The sequence below is a fragment of the Pipistrellus hanaki genome, assembly GCF_964339955.1.
Source record: "Pipistrellus hanaki genome assembly, chromosome: 7".
Lineage (NCBI taxonomy): Eukaryota > Metazoa > Chordata > Mammalia > Chiroptera > Vespertilionidae > Pipistrellus > Pipistrellus hanaki.
This window is the reverse complement of record NC_140509.1, coordinates 32,992,275-33,018,269: the sequence shown is the minus strand read 5'-3', so window position 1 is coordinate 33,018,269 and position 25,995 is coordinate 32,992,275. Positions and strand designations below refer to the sequence as shown.

The following is a 25,995-nucleotide window of genomic DNA, read 5'->3' as shown; positions in this document are numbered from 1 at the left end:
AAATGAAAGCCTGAAAATAAAAACTGACCTAGAGAGTATCAGCATCTTTTTTAAAAATGGTAATAGAAATGCCTAGATAATTTTTTTTCTTGTAGATAGATGTTGGACAGATTTTTCAAAAATCACATATAGGTTAGAGAATACATTCTTTTTTTAAAAAAAAAAAAATATTTTTATTGATTTTAGGGAGGAAGGGAGAGGGAGAGAGAGAAACATCAGTGATGAGAGAGAATCATTGATCGGCTGCCTCCTGCACGCCCCCTACTGGGGATCAAGCCTGCAACCCAGGCATGTGCCCTTGGCCAGAATCGAACCTGGGACCCTTGTCTGCAGGATGATGCTCTATCCACTGAGCCAAATCGGCTAGGGCGAGAATATATTCTTTAAAGATAAAAAGCACATGAATTACTTAAATCTCAATGTCACAGCTGCTGTTGAACTTAAATTTATGTGAAAATGTGCATCTGAAGTCTACTTGAAAGCCTTAATATAGGGTTTTTATTTTTAAAGACTTTGTCAATGTGGACATGTTGTCAATAAAGTCTTTAAAAGGTAACTAAGATAAATAAATATTTGACACATCAGTTTCTGAAGGCAGGAATCATCTATCATGTAACTTTACTTAGATTAAAGAAACTATGCTCTGGGTGTCACAAGCATAGCTAAAAACCACACAAATAATACTGTTGGCCCATTTCTCCAGACCACAGGCTGTACCCAGGTTTATATGCCCATTAAGGGGAGTCCATACTGAGTCTCTGGATTGAAAAATTGATATTGGATTTCCTCCCCTCTGTAACTTTGTAAGGTATTAAGGTATACCTTGTGGAATTAGCCAATTATAGTCAATAAGTATTATGTATGAAATTACTATATTTTATGTAAAATTAGTTTTGACCTTTGTAAGTAAAAGAAATGTTATAGTGGGCTTGCCCTAGCTCGCGTGATTGTTTATGTGTCACATAACCTGCAGAGTTTTGATTACTGATTAAGAAAACTTAGATGTATTGTATGAGTGAAGATTTAAGAAATTGTTGTTTTGGGTTTTGTTTTCTGCAAATGTTTTTGAATGACATTTTTTCAAGGGTTTTATTTAGTATTGTTATATATATTTCACTCACAATTAAGTTCCCTTTTTGCCAATATTTTTGACGGCAAAAATATTCAGATATATCACAGATTATATTTGAAACAAATAACTTTTTCTCAACTCATGGGAATGTTATTACACTAATTTTGAAAAAGGCTTCTAAAGATGAGACTTTAAATATTTCCTGGCTTTAATTTAAAATGCTACAAGTAACTTATGTATATTTGGATCTGAAACTTTATTTAGTTTATAATGAAGTTTGGTACTTGCAATGCTGAGTGAGGATGATGGTGTAACTGGTCATTTAGATGGATGCTGAGCTTTTCTCTGCCCATGCTATGAATAAGACTCTGTTGAAACCTAAGTGGAATGAAAGTGACAGATGGTTACAATTAATTTAAAAATTTTAAAACTTGTTTTGAAATAGAACACAATATTAAAAATTAACAGCAAACAGAAAACAACAAATAGTCATATCCTTAGCTCATGAGTAAATAAGATCATAAACAGTTATAGCCCAATATTCACATTCAATTCAATTGAAAAAATTGTCCCTCATACAAGTCTGGTATCATCGTAGGCTACATAATTTCTCTATTTTTTAGTGTAAGTGAAACTCCAATCATCAATATAAATGAGAATCAGTTTTGAATGGAATAATTGTTTTCTGATGTATGATCGTAATCAGTGTTTTCAGTTTAAGATACTACAAACTAATCCATTATTTTACCCTTTTCTTTTTGAGAGGAGTGTTTTCTGAGGATATCCTCTACAAAGATTTTTTCAAGTATTTAATAAAATATTAGGGTTTAATGAAAATAGTGCATAGAGTAAATTTCCAGAGGTTAGATACCTGAAATGTTCACAAATGTGAACAATTAATTGTATCTTAGGACAACCATAAATCAATTCATGGTTTGGAATATCTAACTTAAGCATTAACAGGAGATACCAACAATTCTGAAATAATTCCCAGCTTCTAAAACTCAGTAGCAGAGCAAAAGTGAATGCTGTGTCAGACATTGTAATATGTTTGTGTCTTTTCTTTTTTTGCTGTGGTTGAATTTTCCTGGAAATAAATAAAAAATAGAGCAAAGGTAGGGTGTGTTCATGCATCTGATAAGCAACATTTCGAAAATTAACAAAAACGCATAAAGGAAGTTTAAAAAAACACAACTAGCACCTGAGGCATGTATCTCCCTCTGGACCTCCAGTGCTATGCCTCTGCTAAAAATACTAATTAGAAGGCAAAGAGGAAAAACAATAAAAATTGTTGTAATAAATTCATAAGATTGGGAATTCCATGCAATTAATGTTGCTTAGTGACCACTAATGTTTTATTTATCTTACTATTATTATGTTTTTAATACTCACCTGAGGATATGTTTATCGATTTGAGAGAGAGAGAGAGAGAGAGAGAGAGAGAGAGAGAGAGAGAGAGGAACATCTATGTGAGAAAGAAACACTGGTTTCCTGTCAGTCATCTGTGCCCAGTCTGGGATTGAACCCACAACCTACGTATGTGCCCTGACAGAATAGAACATGCAACCTTTTTGGTGCCAGGACGATGCTCCAACCAACAGATTCACCTGGCCCAGACAATATTTTATTTTCTTAAACTTTCAGCATTTCCTCCTTACTGTATGATGACATTATGTTTGTTACATAGGGAAAATGCTGTAGATTCATACATTTGAACAGAAATATTTCTAGGTGCCATGGCATGATACATTTTTTTTTTCTGGTGGGTTATTTTTGTGTGTTTATGTTATTTGGTTAATTTTACCTTACCATTCACAGATTTTGTTAACAGAGCAAACTTATATTTATTTAATCTAGATTTTGTTTTTAAAATGTCAGATGTTAGCTTCTTCATATGTGATCAGCTATTCTTAGAAGTCTTGCAGGTGTAATGGATTTTCAATAGCAAAAGAGTACATTAAACATTTTTGGAGTTGCAGTCTATTTTCACAGCATTCACAATTTTTTCTTTAAGTTTTATTAAGTACATGAGAAGTTTATTTTTCACTACAGCCAAGTGAATTTATGAATATGTACTTGTCTTTTGTATGATTGTGATATCCTGCTTTCATTTCATCACAGGTTACTGAAATTTAACCAATTAAGACATTTTCTGTGTAATTTCCAAAGCCAACTTTGTTTATCAAAATCTCACCAGAGAGTGAGAAAAATAATAATTGTGATATAAAAGTATTGTGCAATATTCTTCTTTTGAGTTGGAACATAATATTATACAATTAAAATCATTTAAAATGAGCATTCCACCTTATTTTAAATTATTTGCTTTAAAATAGTTTCACTTCTGCATTTCATATTTTGTTAAAAATTTGGTACTTTTCACTGTGAATAAGCAGAAGCAGTATAGCAGACCAGCTAAAAATCAGAGATGCTTTTCCTCTGAGTTACATTATGGTTTGATTCTTTAACAAGATAAAAACTGCAAGACACCAAGAGATGGAAACTGGCTATGGGTTCCCTTCACCCTTTTATCCTCCCCAAAGGCATTCTATATAATAAAGGGCTAATATGCAAATTGACCAAATGGTGGAACAACTGGTCGCTATGATGTGCACTGACCACCAGGGGGCAGACACTCAATGCAGGAGCTTGCCCTGTGGTGATTAGTGTGCTCCCACAGGCTGGTGAATGCAACAGTGATGGTCGGAGCCTTTCTTGCCTCTGTGGCAGTGCTAAGAAGGTCTGACTGCGGGCCTAAGCCATCAATTGGACATCCCCCGAGGGCTCCCAGGCTGCGAGAGGGTGCAGGCCAGGCTGAGGGACCTCCCCTCCAAGTACATGAATTTCATGCACCTGGCCTCTAGTTGTCAATAACATTCAAATAATATTTTGCCACTTTTTAAAAAATGTATTTTTATTGATTTTTTTACAGAGAGGAAGGGAGAGAGATAGAGAGCTAGAAACATTGACGAGAGAGAAACATTGACCAGCTGCCTCTTGCACACCCCCTACCAGGGATATGCCCACAACCAATGTACATGCCCTTGACCGGAATCGAACCCGGGACCTTTCAGTCCACAGACCGACGCTCTACCACTGAGCCAAACCGGTTTCGGCTATTTTGCCACTTTCTAAAGGTAGATTACTTAGTAGAGCAAACACTCCTGAGGTTTTGTCAGCAGTCCACAGCCCAGCTTCTACAGGAGCAGTTGGGTAAGGGTTTTAGCAAAGTGGGATGAGGGTGATGGTGGGGTTATGCTCTGACCTCTTTTATCAGCCAAGTGCCAGCCAAGGCCATAGCCAACCTAACTTATTTTTGCCTTAGCTGGGACAAAGGAATAGGTTTCTCCTGTTTATTATTTAAATATACACATATCAAAAAAGCAGGCACGGAAGATGTCAAAGTGATGCTTTCCAAGGGAAAGTGCCGATGTTAGAGCTCTTGCCCACAGAACAGCTCTGTGGCTTCTGTTCTTGGAGGAGTGGAGCCCTTCAGTGTGCATGGTTTAAAAACACTGGCCCCAAATCAAATGAATAAAAGCTCTGGCCAAAAGTCATTGTTTATTTCATGACTTCCTAGGAGCATGGAGCCTCAAGCTTTCCACCAGATTTGTTCAGATGGATTTGTCCCTCTGAGCCCTGGGCTAAAGTCACCTTTAATGAGCAGCAGGTTTTTCCTTAGGGAGAGACTGCAGTTGCTTCCCTGAGCCCCATGCTTGTTGGCAATAGGCAACATTGCGCTCTCTCTCTCTCTCTCTCTCTCTCTCTCTCTCTCTCTCTATATATATATATATATATATATATATATATATATTGACTGTCCTTAAAATCTTTTGAAATTTGTATCTAATGCGTCCCATGGAACCTAGGAAGGATTTCAAACACTCAGGCCTCCTCCCCTCAGCAGGGCCCCCCTCAGTGGCTGCATGGTTCCATAGATAATGAATGGTTGGAACCCAGTTCCCTGGAGTTCAGAGATGAATTCTTAAAAAGATAAGTCCTCCTTTCGTTTCTCCAGGCATTATTTCCAGCATTTTCTTCAGAGCTAAATACCTCTAATGAGAAAATCTTTTTCTGTTTCTCTTCGGTAGTCCATTTATCCCATTCTGCCTTATATTGACTGGCCTTGGTGTACAAAGCTATCTCCCCAGTTCATTCTCCTCCTCCTTCTCCTTCTTGTTAATCCTCACAGGGGGATTATTTTTTTTTTTTATTGATTCCCTCCCACCCCCCCAGAGTGTGGAAGGGAGGGAGAGAGAGAGACATGGATACAAGAGAAACACATTGATTAGTTGCCTCCCACCTGTGCCCCAACTGGGACTGGGGATCAAACCTGCAACTCAAGTATGTGTCATTGAACAGGTATCCAACCCTTAATGCTTTGGTGCGAGGGCCGAAACTCTAAACCACTGAGCCACACCAGCCAGGGCTGCATGTAAGTTCTTAAATGCAGGACTTGCATATTCCTCATAGTGAATACAAAGTACTGGTTAAATGCTTGCAAAAGGCAATATGATTCCTTCAAATTAGCCTTTAAACCTTCTTTCTATGTCCTTCAAAAATGCATAACCATGTTTCAGACCTTCTATTAAGTATTTCTAAAAGGCAGGGTAGCGGGGAGGGAGGGAACAGGCTCCGCAGCTTTTCCCAGGCTAGCCAGGCCTCTAGCCACTTGAGTTTTTAAACTGCCCTGCATTCTTCGTGGAGATAGAGGAGATGAGGAGATGAGGCTTTTACAGTCCCAGAAATGGCTCAGCCTTGTGGGTTGAGAGAGTGAAACTGAGGTAGGTGACTGTGGTTTGAGACAAAGAAGGTTTAAAGGCTAATTTGAAATTGTGAAGGTTTTTGTGAAGGTTTGTGCATGTGATGAGATGGAGAAGAGAAGGAAAAAGAGACAGAGAAATGAAAGACTCTCAGCAAGAAAGTGAGGCTTAAGTCTCCAAGCCTGGCAGGTGCTGATTGGTGGTTCAGAGCTCAGGAATGTCTGGCCACAGGTGGGGTTTAAGTCCGTCCATCAACTGGAGGAAGGGAGGATCTATCAGTTATTCGTTATTATTTTTTCTTCAATGTTTCTGGCTACCTAGTTCAGTGTCTGGAACACAGCAATTTTATTTTAAAAATGTATTATAAAACTTCCCCTCCAAAAGCTATTTATAGATCATGGACTTGTATCTGCTCTATTATTTCAGATTTACTTACACATTGTGGTTCAGGTACTCATTGCATACTTACTATGTTGACCAGGTAGTCAGCATTAATCAATATCATTGAGCCACATACATTTTTTAAACAGGAATCAACAAATGAATAATCATTTAAATGACATCAATGTTATCTAATGTCACCAAAACACACACACACACCACTCCTAGCAACCACAGTTTGAAAATGTATATACTGTTAATCCACTGTGAGTACAACCACTCTCTTTTGTTGCCCCAGAATGTTGAACAAAACTTTTGTTTTAAAATTATTACTTCAACAGATTCATTAAAAAACTACCTGACAAGGACTATCATAAAACAATGTGTATAACCAATGAGATTCTGAGTCTCTTGAGCTAATGTGGAAGTAAAGCAGCATGTTGTCATGGCAGGAACAGTAGAGGGAAAGGAACTGGAAGGATGACACGAGATCTTGAAAAGGCTTTTATTTCATCCATTTGGCTCTCATTTGAAATGTAAGTTTTAGATGAGAATCTAAGAAAGCTTTCAGCTAAAAAAGTCAAAATGGAATTTCTAATAAAAAAAGAGACAAGGAGTTAAATAATCTTTTCTATGGACAAACTAAAGACCAAGGAAGCAGATATATACATCATGATCACTCAGACCACTAAAACAAACGAAAACTGAGGGCAAAATATTGACTGTACTTCCACAAAATGCTAGAATTGCAAGTCAAATAAGGAACTATCACATTTAGTACGTGTGATGATATATTATAGTTAGAAATGGGGAGGAAAAAAATTACGCTTATGCATTATGATCAATATTTATTAAGCAACAGAATTCAGCAAAATATAAGGAGCCCATGGCTTCTCCATTAACTGTGATAAACAAATATTTTCCATTTGAACGTCAGGCTTAAAGTAAACTTACATAGATCAAAACAAAATGTGTAGTCCTACCTGTCACCAGTACTTAGAATTTGAGAAATAATAGATATTATATAAGAACTAAGCCAGGCAAGTTAGTTATCTTCCATATATTCAATTGGCTCACATCCTGAGACTTGTAATCATTTTTGAAAATACATTTAATTGTAAATTATGAGCCCAAGCACTCCTTTCGTTTCCCTTTTCTTGAATTATCTTCCAAAAATATGACTGCAGACAAAGCCTTATAAGAAAGTAAACTCAGGGTATTTGTGTTTCAGATGATGTGGCTTACTCTCTGGTCTGGATTTCAAAGATGCCAATATAATGTGGGCTGTATGCAATTTTTAAAAGGATTTTTACAAATTTATGGTTATTGCAGACATTTGGAAAATACAGAAAAAAGTACAAAGAAGTAGAGAAGAAAAAGAAAAGAAAAAAAAAAAAAACCCTCCATGCAGTCAAAAGAGGTTACCATTATTTTTCAATTAGGTCTTATATTACCTTGGTGTCAAGATTTAGTCACGTTATACACCACGAATATTACTGCCCATAAATAAATACTTGGCAGTTTTAAACTGTCTACAAAACATCTCATTTTGCAGTAATGCTACAATTGGATGGCATCCCGTGTAAAATAAAGAGCTACACCTTATTATAAAAGACTCCTTAAATCCGAGCAAAGGAGAAACGCTGACACAGAGAAGATCGTGAAAAATAAGACCATTAATAGGAAAAAAAAAAAAAAGTGATCATGGCTCGAGTAGAGGCACAATAATAGGATTAAGCGAGTCGCTTTAGGACAAAAGGGTCATCCAGCAAGCATCTCCCTTCAAGTTTTTATTTGCATTTTGAATGGAGATTTATTTTCACTGGAGAAACTCGAGGTTTTATATATAAACACAAGCAAATGCGCCCATCGCGTGGCCTCCTTTTAAATGCTCAGACTGCCTGCCTTCCGAGAGGGCTCGGAGACACAATAAAGCGTGTCCCGCACCGAAAGCCATTGGTCAGCAGCCCCGGCACCGCCTAGGGTGGTCCGCGCCGCGCGGGTCCCATCCGTGCCCTCCTCCGAGGCCGTCGCCAAGGCAACCGGCGCCGCGGGGAGGCCGGTGGGAACAGAACCTGCGGCGATGGAGCGGAGACGCGTCAATGGCCGCGCGCCCCGGCCTCGGCGCTGCGCATGCGCCGTCGCAGCTTCCCGCTGAGGGGGGTTGGTTGGGGGCGGGCTTTAGAACCCCCACTTTGGCGTCACAGGGCAGATGAGCACGGTGCCTCCGCCCTCCCCCTCACCTTTCTACCCTCCTCCCCTCTCCCCTGCCCTCCCCCCTCCGTCCTCTCCCTCCTCCCCCTCTCCCCCGCCGTCCGGAGTCCCCAGCGAACACCAGCTTCCGGCCAATGGCCGCCTGCGAAAGGACGCCCCGCCTCTTCCGCAGCTACACCGGAGGTCGCAGCGGCGCCTGCGCCTCCACTGCCAGGGTCAGCAGGCCGAGCCCCTGGGCCGCAGCGCAGCGCCCGGCGGAGCCGCGCCCGGGGCGCCCACGGCGATGAGCTACATGCCCAAGGATGAGGTGGACGGCGGGCCGCCGTGCGCGCCGGGGGGCGCCGCCAAGACGCGGAGGCCGGACAACACGGCCTTCAAGCAGCAGCGCCTGCCGGCCTGGCAGCCCATCCTGACGGCCGGCACGGTGCTGCCCACCTTCTTCATCATCGGCCTCATCTTCATCCCCATCGGCATCGGCATCTTCGTCACCTCCAACAACATCCGCGAGATCGAGGTGAGGCGGCGGCGGCGGGCGGCGCGGGGCGGGGCGCTGCCCGGCGCGGGGCCCTCCCGGCCGCCGGGCCCCCCTTACCCCCCGCTCCGTCCTCGGTCTTCGGGAGGCGGACCCCGCTCCTCGCCTCCCCACACCTCCCCGCTGCCTCAGTTTCTCCTTTCTCTCCGCCGGCTTTCCCAACGCGCAGTGCTGTCCGCGCTTCCTCTTCCGATTCGCGCGATTAGAGGCGGGATGGACGTTTAGGGCGGAGGGTGGGTCAGAGGGAGAACGCCCCTGTAGTGCGCGGTTCATGTGGCTCCGGGAGGGGTTCTATTTTTTATTTTATTTTATTTTTTTTTAACCAACAAAGAAAGGGGGGGAGAGAGAAAGAAAGAAGAAGTTGTATCTGGCGATTATAGTCTGGGAGGATGGACCTAGTCAGAAGGTCGTGACCCGTGTGGGAATGAATGATGAGAGGTGGACACCCGGGCCATTGTTGGGCGGAGGACCAGAGTCAGGCCTGAGGGATATAGGTGATTTTCTTATCCTAAGACGTTGTATGTTCCAGGTCACAATTAGGACAAGTGACCGAAGTGTGCACAAGGACCTTTTGTTTCGAGCAAATTGATGCTTTCAGTGGTAGGGCACGTATAGAGGTAAAAGGTAACCTGAAACTTCAATTCCGGGGTATGCTTTTAGGCTGTGTTTATTAATAATCATGCCCTCCATTCGCCCTCGTTTTTTTGTTCTTCCTAGATTTTAAACTTTTTTTTTTTTTAAAGAGTGAATGATCACAGAATAAGTCGTACACTGACGACTGAGTATTTTGCTGCTGTAAGACAGGATAGAGAAACTTGGGGAAGCATCTTGAATTGTCAAAGCAGCGATCATAGGATATGCATCCATATGCAGTGGTGAGGATGGGTTGATAGTAGAATGTGAAACTTTGTCTAGGTGTCCGGTATTATTAATAAACATCTGCTCATCTTTTTCCTTGAATATCTGAGGGTATGTTTATCTGTTTGAAGGGGCAATGCCTGGCACCTTGATTTCTTTCTTCTATTAGGTTATACTGTCCCCCCTTCTATTTTATGCGTGTTATTTAATGGGGCTTTCAGAGTCATTTTATTTCAACGACAGCAATAGGCATAAAAATACCTGTTTTCCAATTTAATTTACCTTACCTCTGAAAGCAAAATCAATATATATATTTTTAATTGTATAGTGTTTAATTGTACACTTCTAGATTAATTAACAGTAATGAGAATAGTACCTATAGCATCGTTTTTAAATATTTTACTAAAATTTCAGTTTGATAACTAGAGAAAGTATCAGTCTGTTTTTTTCAGTATGCATTTTTACTTGTTTTATCATTTCTATCTCCCTAATAGTCCTTCAAATGTAGTACTTCTTGTTCTCCCAGCTACACTAGGACCAGGGATATAAGTAAAGTGATGTATTGCAAGGACCATGGGCTCTGTCTGGGCTGGGGTCAGGCAGAGCTGGGTTTAAATTCCATCTTAGTCACTACTAACTAGCTCAGTTTCTTGGAAAACTTAATCTCTCTGAGCTTCAAGTTTCCTTATCTGTAAAATACATAAATAATGCCTATCTTTTAAAAGTATGAGAATTAGAGGCAGTGTAGATAAAACTCTTGGTATTTTTTTTTTTAAATATATTTTATTGATTTTGTACAGAGAGGAAGGGAGAGAGATAGGGAGTTAGAAACATCGATGAGAGAGAGTCATCGATCAGCTGCCTCTTGCACACCCCCTACTGGGGATACGCCCGCAACCAAGGTACATGCCCTTGACCAGAATCGAACCTGGGACCTTTCTGTCCCCAAGCCGAAGCTCTATCCATTGAGCCAAACCGGTTTTGGCAATTGGTATTAAGTTTGTATAATAAATAGCTACTATTATTATGATTCTTAATCAGGAGATGAGAAATGGAGACAGAGAGGTTGACATTTGGTGGTAAGCTAGAAGAATATTGTAAAATTGAGGCAGAAACCCAAACCTAGATGTCTTTTATTTCCAACCTTAAGCTTCTTCACTACGTTAGGATTCTCACTGCAGTGTTAGGAGGTAAGAAGAAAATAATTTAACATTAGATATTTTATCATCTTATTTAAACTTCTTAAGATGATAATAATGAAAGAGGCAATAATTTGCAATTTTATGTGATCAGTATTTGTTATCAAACTCACCTTTTGTTAATATTTATTATACTATGAAAATAAATATATTTTTAAAATATATTTTTTATTGATTTTTTACAGAGAGGAAGGTAGAGAGATAGAGAGCTAGAAACATTGATGAGAGAGAAACATTGACCAGCTGCCTCTTGCACACCCCCTACTGGGGATGTGCCCAAAACCAAAGTATATTCCCTGACCAGAATCGAACCTGGGACCTTTCAGTCCACAGACCGATGCTCTACCACTGAGCCAAACCGGTTTCGGCTGAAAATAAATATTTATTTAAAGCTTTTAGTTTTTGCAATGAAATAAGGCTCTTTACCTTTATACTAAGTAGTTGGTGACATGGAAATTTCTTAAATAATTCTTATGTATATATTTCTGATTTCAAGTGGCTTGAAGAGTCTACTGCAGCTTGGTCTAGTTTAAAAGGACACTGAAGTTAAAAGTCAAGACATTAGAGTTGAAGTTCCACCTCTGTTAGTGACCCTAAGCATATTTTTCAGTCTCAGATTTTTTATTTGAAGAACCAAAAGATTCAGACTAGATGATTTCTAAGGTGATGCTTAATTCTAAAATTGTATGACTTCCGACTTTAATATGATGTTTAAAAAATGCTGCATATCCAAATTGCATCACCTTTGGAATTAGAGGAAATGAAAAGTGGAACTGATTAGGAATTTTGTAATCAACACTGAAATAAACTGTGGGAATATAATCAATTTTCTTTTTTTAATTTGGCTGTTAAATATGTAGAAAATTGACTCTGAATTGAGCCTGGAGTTTATTATGAGAAAAACCTAGGGAGCTTTCCCAAAACACGCATGCTTTCTTCAGCATGCTCTCCACCCTTTACTAGATACTTACCTGTGTTTCCCTGAAAATAAGACATTCTCTGAAAATAAGACCTAGTGCATGGAAAGATAAGACATCTCCTGAAAATAAGACCTAGCACAACTTTGGGAGAAAAAATTAATATAAGACACTGTCTTATTTTTGGGGAAACAGGGTAGTTTAGTTTACAATATGCTGAGGGTTATTTAAAGGAGCAGTGAAAAGTTCTTGCCGACATTTACTTTCATATTGTCAGTTGCTCGCACCTCTTAGCTTATTCCTCTTTTTTTTTTAAAAAAAAATTAAAAACATTTATTTTTGTGTTAGTCAAATTTCTAGGCCAAAGGAGTCTTGCCACTAGTTCCTTTATAATACAGCTTAAAGTGCTAAGATTAAAAATCCAAACTTTTTAAGTATAAAAATCAGTGGGCCTTTATGATTATTCCAGAAATGTTATACTAAAAAATTACTACTGTTGTACAGCACATTGGACTCACCTGACAAAGATGTAAAAAATATGTTTTTAAATGTTAATGCTTATATTTGGCAGTATATCTCCCTCCCATCCCTATTAGGTTCATAAACCCAGCTATGGCCTAAGGTTTACTATCTTCATATGTTATTAGCAGCAGTGAATAAATATTTTCTTTAATTTGGCAATTTTAAGAGTCAGGCATATTTTTCTACCGCAAAGATAATGTGTTTCTAGTGATAAGGCTCTTGTTGGTAATAATAATTGAATCGAGCTAACTAGAAAAAAATAGTGAGGTATTCTGTCCAAAGGCATTTGTCAATGTGAAGTTATATAGTTAGAATTTGAGGAGGATATTATTCAGAGTAAATTAAAAAACTAAACATTAATGTACCATATATTGCCAAAAGTGTTCATAATACATTTTCATTAAATTGTAGTGGATTAGCATCCCCTCCCATGGTTGATAGAAAACTCCAAATCTTATTTTTGTCACTTTATATTTATCCTATTTATTTCCCTTGTTTTTGATAAAAATACAGTTTTATTTATTGTTTTTGCTCCTGTACAACTTGATTCTTAGATTCCAAGATTTTTAAGATGATTAAATTTCATTTCTGCGTTGAGTAGAAGTTGCTTTGTAGTTTGCTAAACAATAAGCACTTTATGATAAGAAGTTTTAAAGATTTTTAATATTCACATGACTTGCAGTTGCTTAGAAGCCTACTCTTGGAAATTAAGAGGTTTGGGATTAGTGTTTTTAATTTGTTACTCAAGTAACTCAAGGCATGACTAAGTAAATATGGCCAGCCAGACCGGTTTGTAAGGCCCAGGAACTGAGAATGGTTTTACAGAGGAACATTTACCATTGATTTGATGATAGAGAACTTTAAGTTTGAACACCCAATTATGTGAAATGTTTCCTCCCATCCCAAAATAATTCCATTCTTATGTTACCAGAAAATTATACACAGTTGTTATTATATTTTGAATGTCATCAATAAAAATTAGTACAAATTTGTTTTCTCTTTTGGTATAGAAGAGGCTATATAATATCTTCGGCCTTGCCTCTTGGCTTGCAAAGCCTAAAATACTTTCTGGCCCTTTACAAACAATACTTTCCTGCCCTAAACTTCAAGTTTTAAAGAAACATACAGACAAATTTAGCATTTGTTACAAAAATATCACTATTTAAATATATTTTCTAATCCTCAATAATCTTTTAGTTAGGTATAATGATCCCTGACAATTGTTTGTGTTCTTTCTTCTTTGTACAAATTTAAATACCTTAGCTAAATTTACCATTAATCTTGGCTCAGGTAATATCCTTTTTTATTTCATTGTCACAGTCAGATAAAGTTTAAGCAACTAAAGAAAATTGCTTTTGAAAGTTTTACTTAGGTTACCTTTTGTATTCAGTAGTCTCTAGAAAGGGCCTCCCCCTCCCATTCTTCCCCCAAATTCCTGAGAGTTTACTGTTCAGTTCAAAGAGGCACTTAAAATGCCCTTGTTAATGTAATTTAATTAACACATTACTCACCTTGTCAGTCACCTGTGACTCACACTATACTTTCTGTCCAGAAGACAAAGCAGGCTGGGTGCTTAAGGTGTTAATACTTAAAATGATTTACCTTATTACTCAGCATTTTGTTGAGTGATCTGTTTAGGTCTTTTATTGATTTCCCTTAAGACAGATTGACATTCAAACTGGAAGTTTTCCAGTCCTTGGACAGTGTGAAAATTGCATGTCCTTCAAATTCCTCCTTTCCCACTGCATTAAATTCAGTCTGTTCTTAGGAATAGGTTAAGAGTAAGATGTATTTTTAGGATTACCAAGAAGAGATGCCAGTTTGATTAGGGAACACTCATAATGGTAGCAAAACGAACCTAAGAAATATGATACTGTAACTCTTAATCTATTTATTTACATCTATTGTTCTGTTCTTTGTGTTTTGTATTTAAGCTGATGGGCAGGTTTCCAACTTACTGTAATTTACACTGTACTATGTATGCTTTTGACATTTAATAAATAAGAGAACTGTAGTTCCTCTCCCACTTGGTAGCCTCTTTGTTTCTTGGATAAGTTTCTTGGAATAGTTTATCTTTAGTATAAACTATTTTTTTCTCCCTATCTTTTTGAGGTATAATTGACAAATTGTATATATTTAATATGTTTATTGTGATGGTTTGATATACATATATTGAAATCTCCTTAGTCAAGCTAATGAACATATCCATCACCTTTCATAGTTGCGTGTGTGTGTGTGTGTGTGTGTGTGTGTGTGTGTGGTGAAAACACTTAAGTTCTACCCTCTTGTCAAAAAGACAAGAAATAATAAGTGTTGGTGAGAGTATGGAGAAAAGGGCACCCTTGTAGAATATAAATAGGTATAGCCATTATGGAAAACAGTATGGACGTTCCTAAAAAAATTAAAAACTAAAACTACCATATGATCCAGAAATCCAAACAAATGGAAACGTTTGGATTTTATATACTACTAGAGGCCCGGTGCATGAATTTGTGCATGGGTGGGGTCCCTCAGCCTGACCAGCGATCAAGGCCAATCGGGTTGGCCATGTGGGGGGAGGGACTGTGGGAGGTTGGCTGTGGGAGCACACTGACCACTAGGGGGCAGCTCCTGCATTGAGTGTCTGCCCCCCAATGGTCAGTGCATGTCATAGCAACTTATCAACCCAGTCAGCCCATCAGAATGGTTGCTTAGGCATATATATATATATATATATTTGGGTTTTATACCCAACTGATTTTATTGCAACCTGGATATTAGGTTAGGTTAGGCAACCCTTAAATTTTAGCTTTGTGGGTCTTCAAATTGAACAATTACACCTGAAATATTTGTATAATTCTCTAACACGGGTAAAATGTCATTTCCCCTCATTCATTAGAATCACTTTCACTGTCAGATACTATTACATTTCTCTTTTGCCTTCATGATGGTCTAATGCTAGACTCATTGCTATCTTCTGACAAAATACTATCTTCCAACTGATGACTAAAGTTATTTAGCCAATCAGACAAAGTGTCTGCACATAATTCGCTCAAATGTTCTTCTCTGCTGCAGTGTGTCTTTTAAAAATCTTTTGCCAGAATAAAAGATGGATGGAAAGAATTAGATGTATTACTTGTCACATCTCTGGAAATACTGACTGATGAGTTGAAAAAAAGACAAAAGTTAACTCATGACTGGTCAGTAATGTTTAGACGTGGAAACACAAGTATACTTGTGACTGGTCAGCAAGGTGTTAGTAACACCAGTCACACTAGCTATAAGGGAGGCTGAGAAAGGGAGTCTTTAGATAGTAATTGAGAATTTTATATTATGGAAGAAAGGTGGTACAAATAGGGGGAGGGGTCCATAATAGTTTGTAATACAGGGCTATATTTGGGAAGATTTATCTGGTGGTAATATGTTATGTTGGCTGGATGGGAGCTGAGTCATCTAGATGTCAGAGTTTAGTAGTTTAGAATAATGGTTACATTTTAATATTGATTATAGTATTGACTCGAACTTGATTTCATGGTAAAAAGCCAATATGTGCTCTTTGGTATGTGAAAAGCAAATCAGGCATACGACTTTGATGTTAAGACTTTTAAAAAAGTTATAGAAGGAATTTTGTTCAGCCTGTCTTTTTCCTTCTTTATTCAGCATATAAATGCATTCTAATTTCTTCTCTTAAAGATGGCCCTGGCTAGCGTGGCTCAATTGGTTAGATGTCATGTCATGCAATGAAAGGATTCCAATTTAATTACTGGTCAGAGCTCATGCCTGGGTTGCAGGCTTGATCCTTAGAAGGGTAGGTGGGAGGCAGCTGGTTGCTGTTTCTCTCTCCCCTTTCCTACCACTCTAAAAATCAATAAAAAAAGGAGAAATATCCTATCTTGATTCACTTTAATACTAAAATAATAATGACCAATATTATTTGAGTGTTTGGTCTGCTAAGAAGTTTACATGTCATTTGATACAGGTACACTTATAAGGGTAATGTTGCTATTCTCTGCATTTTAATTTTAGAGGTTGGATGTTAATCTGATAAGTCATTTGCTTAGTCACACAGCTGTGATTCAAATCCTAGCACTCTGACCTTTTGTTTTGTTTCCTCTAAGTGCTGGTCTATATTCTCTTTTTTCACTCAATCTCCTTTGAAAAGAAAGATGTGCACACTTATTGATAACTAGAGGTTCAGGGCATGAAATTAGATCGGGGCCTTTTGGGGTTTTCCTTTCCCCGGCTGCCGGCAGTTGGCCCCGCCGCTGCCACTGCTTGCCATCTGTGCAGCGCTGTCCCCTCCTCCCCTACCACTGGTCACCTCCCTCTGCAGGCAACAGACGTGGGTGTAATCCCTTGGCTGGCCTGGCCTACCTCTGTGGGACCATTGCTGGCTGGCCCCGCACACCTGAGCCTCCTTCTTTGGGACGATCGTAGAGCTCCCCCGTACCCCAATTGATCTCCCTACTGGCCGGTGGCCTGGGCCTCCCTCATTTGGGCAATTGATTGCAGAGCCCTCTTATGGATCGCCCTGCAGATTGTGGGTGACGGCGGCGCCCCCCGACCAATTGCATCACACCCTCCTTGGCTGACCTGGCACCAGTGAATGTCATAAGTGTCCTCTGGATGGTCATACTGCTGTTTGGTTGTTCAGTTGATTGGCATATTACACTTTTATTATTATAGACTAGAGGCCCAGTGCACAAAATTCGTGCACGAGGGTGTGTGTCCCTCAGCCCAGCCTGCACCCTCTCCAATCTGGGACATCCCTCTTATAATCCAGGTCTGCTGGCTCCCAAATGCTCGCCTGCCTGCCTTCCTGATTGCCCCTAACCACTTCTGCCAGCCAGCCTGATCAACCCCTAACCACTCCCCTGCCAGCCTGATTGATGCCTAAATGTTCCCCTGCCAACCTGATTGCCCCTAACTGCCCACCCCTGCAGGCCTGGTTACCCCTAACTGCCCTCCCTTCAAGAGAATGATTATAGGTCAAAGAAAAGAGAACATCCAAATACAGCTCTAAGTTACTCTGTTGAAGAGGTTAGGGAGATGAGGAACTAGCAAAGGAAACTGAAAAGCAGTAGCCCAGGAGGTAGGAGAAAAGCAAAGAGTGTAGTGTCCAGGAAACCTGTTTCAAGGAAGAGTTTGTGAACAAACATGCCTAATGCTGCTGCTGATTTTACCTAATAATAGACAAACATGTAAAATTGACCGTACCTCTGCTATGCCCACAGCCAATCAGAGTGAATATACAAATTAGGAGGCCAAAGATGGCGGCTGCCCAGCTGCTCCAGGTGCGGAGTGGCCAGGCAGGGCAGGACACCTGCTATAAGAGGGAGGGCAGGGGGGGTGGTGGTGTGTGTGTGTGTGTGTGTGTGTGTGTGTGTGTGTGAAGGGATCTACAGGAGCACAGTGCTGCAGTGAAGACAAGACTGCAGACTCCAGAGTCTACAGTGAAGACAAAGATGGCATACTCCAGCAGAGTCTGCATCAAAACAGTGAAGATGAACCGGCCAGAGTCTGCAGTGAAGACAAAGATGGAAGACTCTGGCCTGAGTCCTGAGTGTCAGAAAAAATTAACCCCAACCAAGATGGCTGCGGCCACAGAGAGCAGGAGGGAGGCTTGGGTTTTCCTGGCAATGGAGGAAGCCAAGTTTTACGCCTGCCCTTGCCGGCCCAGGCCTCCACTCAAGGCCACAAAGTTCCAATGATAGAAGGTACATAAATCCAAACAGAAATGGCAGCTTGACCATCACTCCAACACACAAGGTGGCTGCCCCCATGTGGTCAAAGATCCTGCCCCCATGTGGACACAAGATGGCCATCACAAGATCGCCAGCAGGGGAGGGCAGTTGGGAGGGACCAGGCCTGCAGAGGATGGAAGTTGGGGGTGACCAGGCCTGCAGGGCAGGGCAGTTGGGAGGGACCCAGACCTGCAGGGAAGAGCAGTTTGGGGGGACCAGGCCTGCAGGGTAGGGCAGTTAGGGGCAAACAGGATGGCAGGGGAGCAGTTAGGATCAATCAGGCTGGCAGGCAGAAGCAGTTATGGGCAGTCAGGAAGGTAGGCAGGCAAGCAGTTGGGAGCCAGCAGTCCAGGATTGTGAGAGGGGTCCCAGATTGGAGAGGGTGCAGGCTGGGCTGAGGGACACACACACACACACACACACCCGTGCATGCATTTTGTACACCAGGCCTCTAGTATAATACAATATTAAAGATTATGGGAAGCAAGAGTACAGTTTGATGGAAAGATCAGCAGCTTTGGAGCTGGACAGGATACGATTCTATCATGTGATGTGTTGAATTGTATCTCCCTTCCTCCCCCAAAAGATATGTTGAAATCCTCATTTCTAATTCCTGTGGAAGTGATTTTATTTGGCAGTAGAGTCATTGCAGATGTAGTCAAGTTAAGGTAATTTGGGTGGGCTCCTAACCAATGTGACTGGTGTTTTTATAAGAGGATACTGACACTCATAGAGGGAAGATGATGGGAAGACAGATATCATGTAACGACAAAGGCAGAGTGGAGCAGTGCAGCTGCAAGCCAAGGAATGCCAAGGAAGCTAGAAGAGGCAAGGAAGAGTTCTGCCAAGAGCCACAGAGGGAGTGTAGCCATGCTGACACTTTGAATTCAGACTTTTAGCCTCCAACCATGAGATAATAAATTTCTCTTGTATTAAGACATCCAGTCTGTGGTCCTTTGTTAGGGAATCTCTAGGAAATGGATATAGTCATATACAAGGTGTTTGGTTTTTTGGTTCTTTAACCTCTGAATCTCAATTTCCTTTATGTAACAGATTAAGAACAGTTCCAGCACGGAGTAGACATTGTAAGCTTTGTTATTGCTGTTCTTTCTTCAAAGATAATTTATATTTACAATTATAAAATTAAGGCTTACCATAGAATTAGGAGTAAAAACCTTGTCTATGCTTCCCATTCAGTCTCTAACTTACATAAGCATACATCAGATTTCATATGACCCATAGAATTTTACTAGGTGATAAAGGATTACATTTGTTTTGTACCTGTAAATTTAGAATTTAGCTGTTGATTTTTTAAAACTAATTTTCAAAAATAACATAACCCAGAATGACTCAGTTTTAAAAAAGTCAACTGCTAAGTTTTAAGAGGGTCTAAATAATTTAAATATTGATGTTTATTTCCTCCACCCCCTTTATCTGATGAGTATTTTTGAGGGGAAGTTTTTTTACATTGGTTTACTACCTATTTAATAAAAACGAAGCATTCAAAATATTTTTTAAAATGTTGTACTGTACTCCAGGGCACCCTGCTGCCTCATTGTGCCCCTCTTACATACATTTCCTCTGACTCTCATAATCCACATTCACCTTCTTTCCTATGAGGGCCTGAGTTAAACAAATGACTTCTTTTACAATTACAGTAGCCTCTGTGGAAAACTGAGTGCTATCCCTTATATTTGAGCCATGGGTAGGAAGCAATGTAACTTGCATTACTTCCTCTGAAGCAAGAATGTGGATAATTGCTCAGCCTCTACAGACTTCCCTTTTTTGCTTGCTGCTGTGGTATCACACTGGTGACACTAACATGACTCATAAAACTGAAGAATCTGCTCTAGTCACCTAGAGCAGTGGTAATGCCGTGCCCATCCTCTCCCCTCGCTCAGTGGTCGGAAACTCATGGGCCAAATATCAACAGTACAACGATTGAAATTTCTTTTGAGAGCCAAATTTTTTCAATTTAAACTTCTTTTAACGCCACTTCTTCAGAATGGATTCGCCCAGGCCATGGTATTTTGTGGAACAGCCACACTCAAGAGGCCAAAGAGCCACGTGTGGCTCGCGAGCCGCAGTTTGCCAACCATGGCCTATCTGATGACTGTCCTACCTAATGTCAATTGAATGAATGTCCTTGTTGCTACTAGTGTTGCTGTACCTCAGTGTCCGAGCTAAGGATCTATCTCTTAAAACTTTCAATGCTGCCTTTATTAAGAATTCTAGAATAGGGTTGGAATGGCCCTCTCCATAGCTCTATGTCCCCTGGGCTAAAAAGCCACCCTGTTTTAGTTTGCAGTGGCTCAAAGTTACAAAACCTGCCTCTTTGGAATGTGAATTATCTCAATCAAGACCCTGCAGGCTCATGAGAAACTTTTACCTCTCCCTTAAGGACTTTAAATTAGGGTCTTGTCCATAGTAAGAGTTACAACCTGAAATAACTTTATGACCTAGCTACATGGCAGGGCAAACTTCTAATTACTGAACATCATCTGTTCTTATTGTCCTGCAGTGACCTTCTTTCCCTCTGAAGCCCCTAGGTTAGGGGTGTCGAACTCAATCAGAGAAGGGGCCAAAATCTAAAATCCAGCCTAAATCGCGGGCCGAATGGTTTACTGAACAGTCATAAACTGACAATGTCATAAACTGACAGCGAAGTGCAGTGATGACAGCGCGGTGCGGGCCACATTGCAAGGCCTGGCGGGCTGGATTTGGCCCGCGGGCCTTGTGTTTGACACATGTGCCCTAGGTGATCCTTAGCTCAGAATGTCATATGTACCTCACTTCCCTCTCTTTTCTGGAACCTCTCATGTATGTGGGATGCACATGTGTAGGTATGTATTAAATTTGGTTATTGTCTCTTTTTAATCTATCACATGTTTATTTAATTATTAGACTAGCCGGGAAAACTTAGGAGGGTAGAGTTTCCTCCTTCTCTACAGTTTAACTTAAGGAATGATTACTTTATGATGGGGCATTAAGGAAGAAATGAAAGTTTTATTTCCTAGACTCTTTAAATCTGTTCTTACACAAATATTTGGTTATGTTAGCCTCCTTAGAAATCTCTCCAGCTTCTTAATTTCCTGCAGGACATTTTTAACACTCAAGGTGACTGAGCTTTCAGAGAATTTTTTGTCAGAAGCAGAAACCAACTCTAGATAGCTTACACAGGAAAGGAATTTTTTAGAGGGAGATTGAGTAGGTCATACATAAAATAGATAGGAAGTTGAGAGAAGCATGTTTGGAGACAGAAATGGAAGTTTAGAAGCAGAAACAGTTTTTTAAAACTGTAGCTGCTGCTTAGTTCTCCCTGCTACTGCTGTGGCTACTAATCTAATCACACCCACTCTGGGCTGTCTCCCGAGATTTAGTGATTTATATGGAGACTTAATCATCTTGACTCAATTGAATTGCTCCAGATTTTATGCTTTTGTACTGGCTGCCTGGGATTAGGGAGAAGGAGGAATCATTTACCCCTTCGGCTTCTGTGGTGGGAGACTGAGTCCTGTCTCCCTACTAAATTCTCAAAATGGAGAATTCTGCAATACTTTGGAGAGAGTTGCGAAGCTGGGCAGTTTCATAACAACAAAAACAAATCATGATTATATCTCAATGATATTTCTTCATTCTTACAATCTGAAGGTCTTGAGTTTGTACATTAAAAAGAATGTTATATGTCCATTGTGTGAGAGAGCATAATATGGTGGCAGGAGTATAGATTTTTGAGAAAGGCAGAGCTGGATTCAAATACTTGCTCCTAATTATTAGCTAGATGATCTTGGGGAAATTGCTACATCTTCCTAAGTGGCAGTTTCCTACCTATATATATAAAAGGCTAAGTGTCCATCTGACCAGTAGCTATGACCTGCACTGACCACCAGGAGACAGGTGCTCAATGCAGGAGAACCCGAGAACTGCCCTCTTGCAATTCGGGAACCCCTCTGGGGATGTTGGAGGGCCAGTTTTGGACCAATGCCCAGGCCAGGCTGAGAGACACCACCTGCTGAAGGGACCCCGCTCACTCTACTGACGCCCTTCAAGCCACAGCACCACCCCAGGTGTGGCCGGCCAGGGAGGAATTGTGGCAGGTTGGATCCAGGGAGTGTCCAGCCCATCTTGCCCAGTCCTACCGGCCACTTTCTAATTAATTTTCTTTCAATGTGCACGAATCCGTGCACTGGGACAGTAGTTATAAAATAAGGAAAGTGAAAACAAACTTTGCAAGAACTATTGTTTTTTTATTTTTTTATTTTTTTATTTTCCTATTTTGTGACTAACAATACTGGAACCAGACAACAATAACTTACTACTTATTCCAGAAAATCCTTGCTTATTTATGAAGACCAACTGATTACTTAACAATATTTGCTTCAAGACCTTACTTAACAGTGCTCAGCAATGCAAAGCTACTATGCCCCAAATTGCCCAATCCCAACCAGTCCCTACGTGGTAAGACCCACCTCAGCTCTGGCCTCGAAAATATCCTCCTTCAGTTTTGCTCTACAGAAATACTACCAAAGCTTTGTCAGGAAGGTAATGAAATGATATGTATTAAGTGTTTATAATATTTGGCCCTTAGTAAACAGTCAGTAAACAATATTCAAACATTGTGTGTTATATGGCTCTAGTTTATTTTCTTAGCCTGGTTTCATTTCCTTGTCTCATGAAAATGCTCCACAAATCCAAAGTATTTATGCTCATTGTCCTGAAAGGTGCCTGTGTTCTCTACCTTCTTGCTGCTTCATATGCCCCTCTTCTTTATTTTTTTATGGCTCATTTCAGATTCTCTTTTCTTCTTAGTATGAATATACTAAAATAAACAAATAACCTTAAAAAGCTTTTTTCCTGAGCTGTAGGTTGCTTCATTGGACTCACTTTCCTTTTCAAGAGCAAGTTATTTTAGAATGTATCCACTTTTTCCAAGGACGTACTTAGTTCTGTTTTTTTCTTTTGCAGATTGATTATACAGGAATAGACCCTTCCAGTCCCTGCAATAAATGTTTGTCCCGGAACGTGACACCTTGTATTTGTACAATTAACTTCACACTGGAACAGTCATTTGAGGTCTGTATTCCCAAGTAATGTGTTTAAGAAGCCATGCTTTAAAAAGTATTGGTATTATGTTAATTTTTTTTACAATTTTTTTTTTGTGTGTGTTTGGAGAAGTCACCGTAACTAATTGGTTGTAGATGCTCTTATGCTAAGCTTTTTTTTTTTTTTGCTATTGAATTAATGCTGTCTGGTAATTAAAGACATGTGTTTAGGTATTTTATTTTAGTTAGCACTCTATAATCGAAATGTAAAACATATTTTATATTACAAGAAAATCTTATTGTACAAATCAATTTTGATCATGGTTTATATCTACACTTGTATTTTTAAAATTATTCAAATTATTTTGCCCAGTTCTAATATTAAAACAAGTTTTTAGAAAATAAATACTGCCTTAGCTGATTTGGTTCAATGGATAGAGCATCAGCTTGTGGACCAAAGGGTCCTGGGTTTGATCCTGATCAAGGGCACGTACCTTGGTTGCAGGCTCCTCAGACCCTGGCCCTGGTAGGAGGCAACCAATCGATGTCTTTCTCTCTTATCAGTGTTTCTCTCCATCTTTCCCTCTGTCTTCCAATCTCCCTAAAAATCAATGGAAAAGTATCCTCAGGCAAGGATTAACAACAACAACAACAAATTAATAAATACTAATTCACCCATTATTTTACAGTATTATTTTTCTAATAGATATGAATCATTACTATAAATACAAACAGTGAAACTATTGACCTTTTATATGTTGACTAGAGGCCCGGTGCATGAAATTCATGAACGAGGAGACAGTTTTCCTCAGCCCAGCCTGTACCCTCTCCAGTTGGGGATCCCACCTAATTGGCAGTTAGACATCCTCTTACAATCTGGGACCACTGGTTCCTAATCTCTCACCTGCCTGCCTGATCACCCCTAACCTCTCTGCCTACCTGCCTGGTCACCCCCAACTGCCCTCCCCTGCTTGATCTTGCCCCCAACAGCCCTCCCCTGCCGGCCTGATCTCGCCCCCAATTGCCCTCCCCTGCATGCCTGATTGTCCTTAACTACCTCTGCTTTGGTCCCCACCACCATGGCTTTGTCCAGAAGAAGTCGGACATCTGGAAGATGGCTGGTTGACCCGGTCTAATTAGCATATTACCCTTTTATTGTATAGATAGATTATATATGATAAGATTGCTTAAATCAGCGTTTTTCAACCGCTGTTCCGCGGCACACTGGTGTGCCGCGAGATGTTGCCTGGTGTGCCGTAGGTGCAGACAAGACAAGAATTTTATAATTTTTCACTATTTTGTTTACTTAATATTTCATAATAAAGTAATTATAAAATACTTTCTTTGTGTTTATTTGATTCCTCTTCAAGAGAATTACTTTATATATAGTCGATATAGGCACAGAGTTAAATTTTTTAACATTTTCTAATGGTGGTGTGCCTCGTGATTTTTTTCATGAAACAAGTGTGCCTTTGCCCAAAAAAGGTTGAAAAACACTGGCTTAAATGGGTGGAGGAAGGGAAGGAAGCCTTTTTAGCAGGAGGAGATGCTCTGGGCAGACAAAAATACATAATCCTACATCTGGACTGATAGCCAGCAATATGCACTATACTGCCAAACTGGTCATTAAAAAGTTGAACCACTTTCTTATACTTTACAGTTACACTAAACAGTTGTTGCCCTTAAAACCCATCCTCTGCCCTTACCTTAGGTTCTGCCTTTGCAGTTCATCTAGATTTGGTTTTGATTGGTCAGTTTCTATGCCTTGGAGGCTGCGGATCAGGCCCTGCGCCTCTCTCTCATTTGGGCCTCTCTCTGGGCCTGATCTGAAGCTGTTGCGCCTGTCTTGCTCCGCCCAACCCCCCTGCCCCACCTGTCCATCTGCTGCCAGCCTTGCTGTGACAGCAGCCTGTGTGCCTCGGAGGAGGGACCAAGAGGTGCTCCATGCACTTCCTGGTGATTGTTCATCCATCCTTCAGTCCACCTGGGCCTTTAGGTTGTGATGGTCCCTGACCTTTTATAATGTAGATAAGCAGTTAGAACAACATTTCTGTGTGTGTGGTCTGTCTTTGTCTTTTATACTTATACTTACCTAGCAATCTGGGAAATTGAGCATAAAGGACAAATGGCAAATTCAGTTTGTGCTTTTCTTTACCTGAAAATTGAACTTAAAAATTGTTCTTTTATTTTTTAGGGAGCAAAATTGCTTTAATACATGCCACCTTCTTAGATTTTTCTGCACTTGAATTTTCTGAGAGATAGTAATGAGTTTTTTAGTCTCTGGCAGATGATTGCCATCTAGTGGTTGTAGGTGCTCTTACACTAACATAAAGGAAAATAATGTCGCCTTTTTATAAAAACAAGAAAATGAATTTGGGAGAAGACAGATTATTTTACTTTGTTTCAGTGTCAAAAGCTGAAACAAATAAATTGAAAACACCATAGAAATTCTACTCTTTTTCAATGTGATGGACAAATTATAAAGGTGCATTAAGTCATTTTTGTCAGCATAGGCAGAATTAAAGCATTGAAAGAGACTTGTAATGACTTAGAAGCTACAATCTACATTAGTAAGTTATTTTAGAACATTTCTTCTGCAAAGGTGATAACCTCCAGATTCATTCTTTTGTGGGCTCCGTGTTCTTTCGCAAGCCAACCATTTGAATTGCACTAAAGCCTTTTCAGAACTTCAAGTAAGTTATTTTGTCTCAGTATTCATTTAAAATGATTTCTTTTTAGTTTGTAAGTTGAATTTACTGTACTTCTTAATTGAGA

The 25,995-nt window shown here is 40.0% G+C and overlaps 1 protein-coding gene across 1 annotated transcript in view; it reads left to right on the top strand.

The window, feature by feature from the left end:
* The first annotated feature begins 8,410 nt into the window (after nt 1-8,410).
* The window catches only part of TMEM30A (transmembrane protein 30A), a 27,693-nt gene continuing 10,108 nt past the window's right edge, over nt 8,411-25,995 (top strand). The window contains exons 1-2 of the mRNA XM_084889253.1: nt 8,411-8,941; nt 23,144-23,251. Coding sequence (XP_084745379.1) covers nt 8,426-8,941; nt 23,144-23,251 — 624 coding nt within the window. The 5' untranslated portion in view covers nt 8,411-8,425. The remainder of the gene's footprint in view (nt 8,942-23,143; nt 23,252-25,995) is intronic.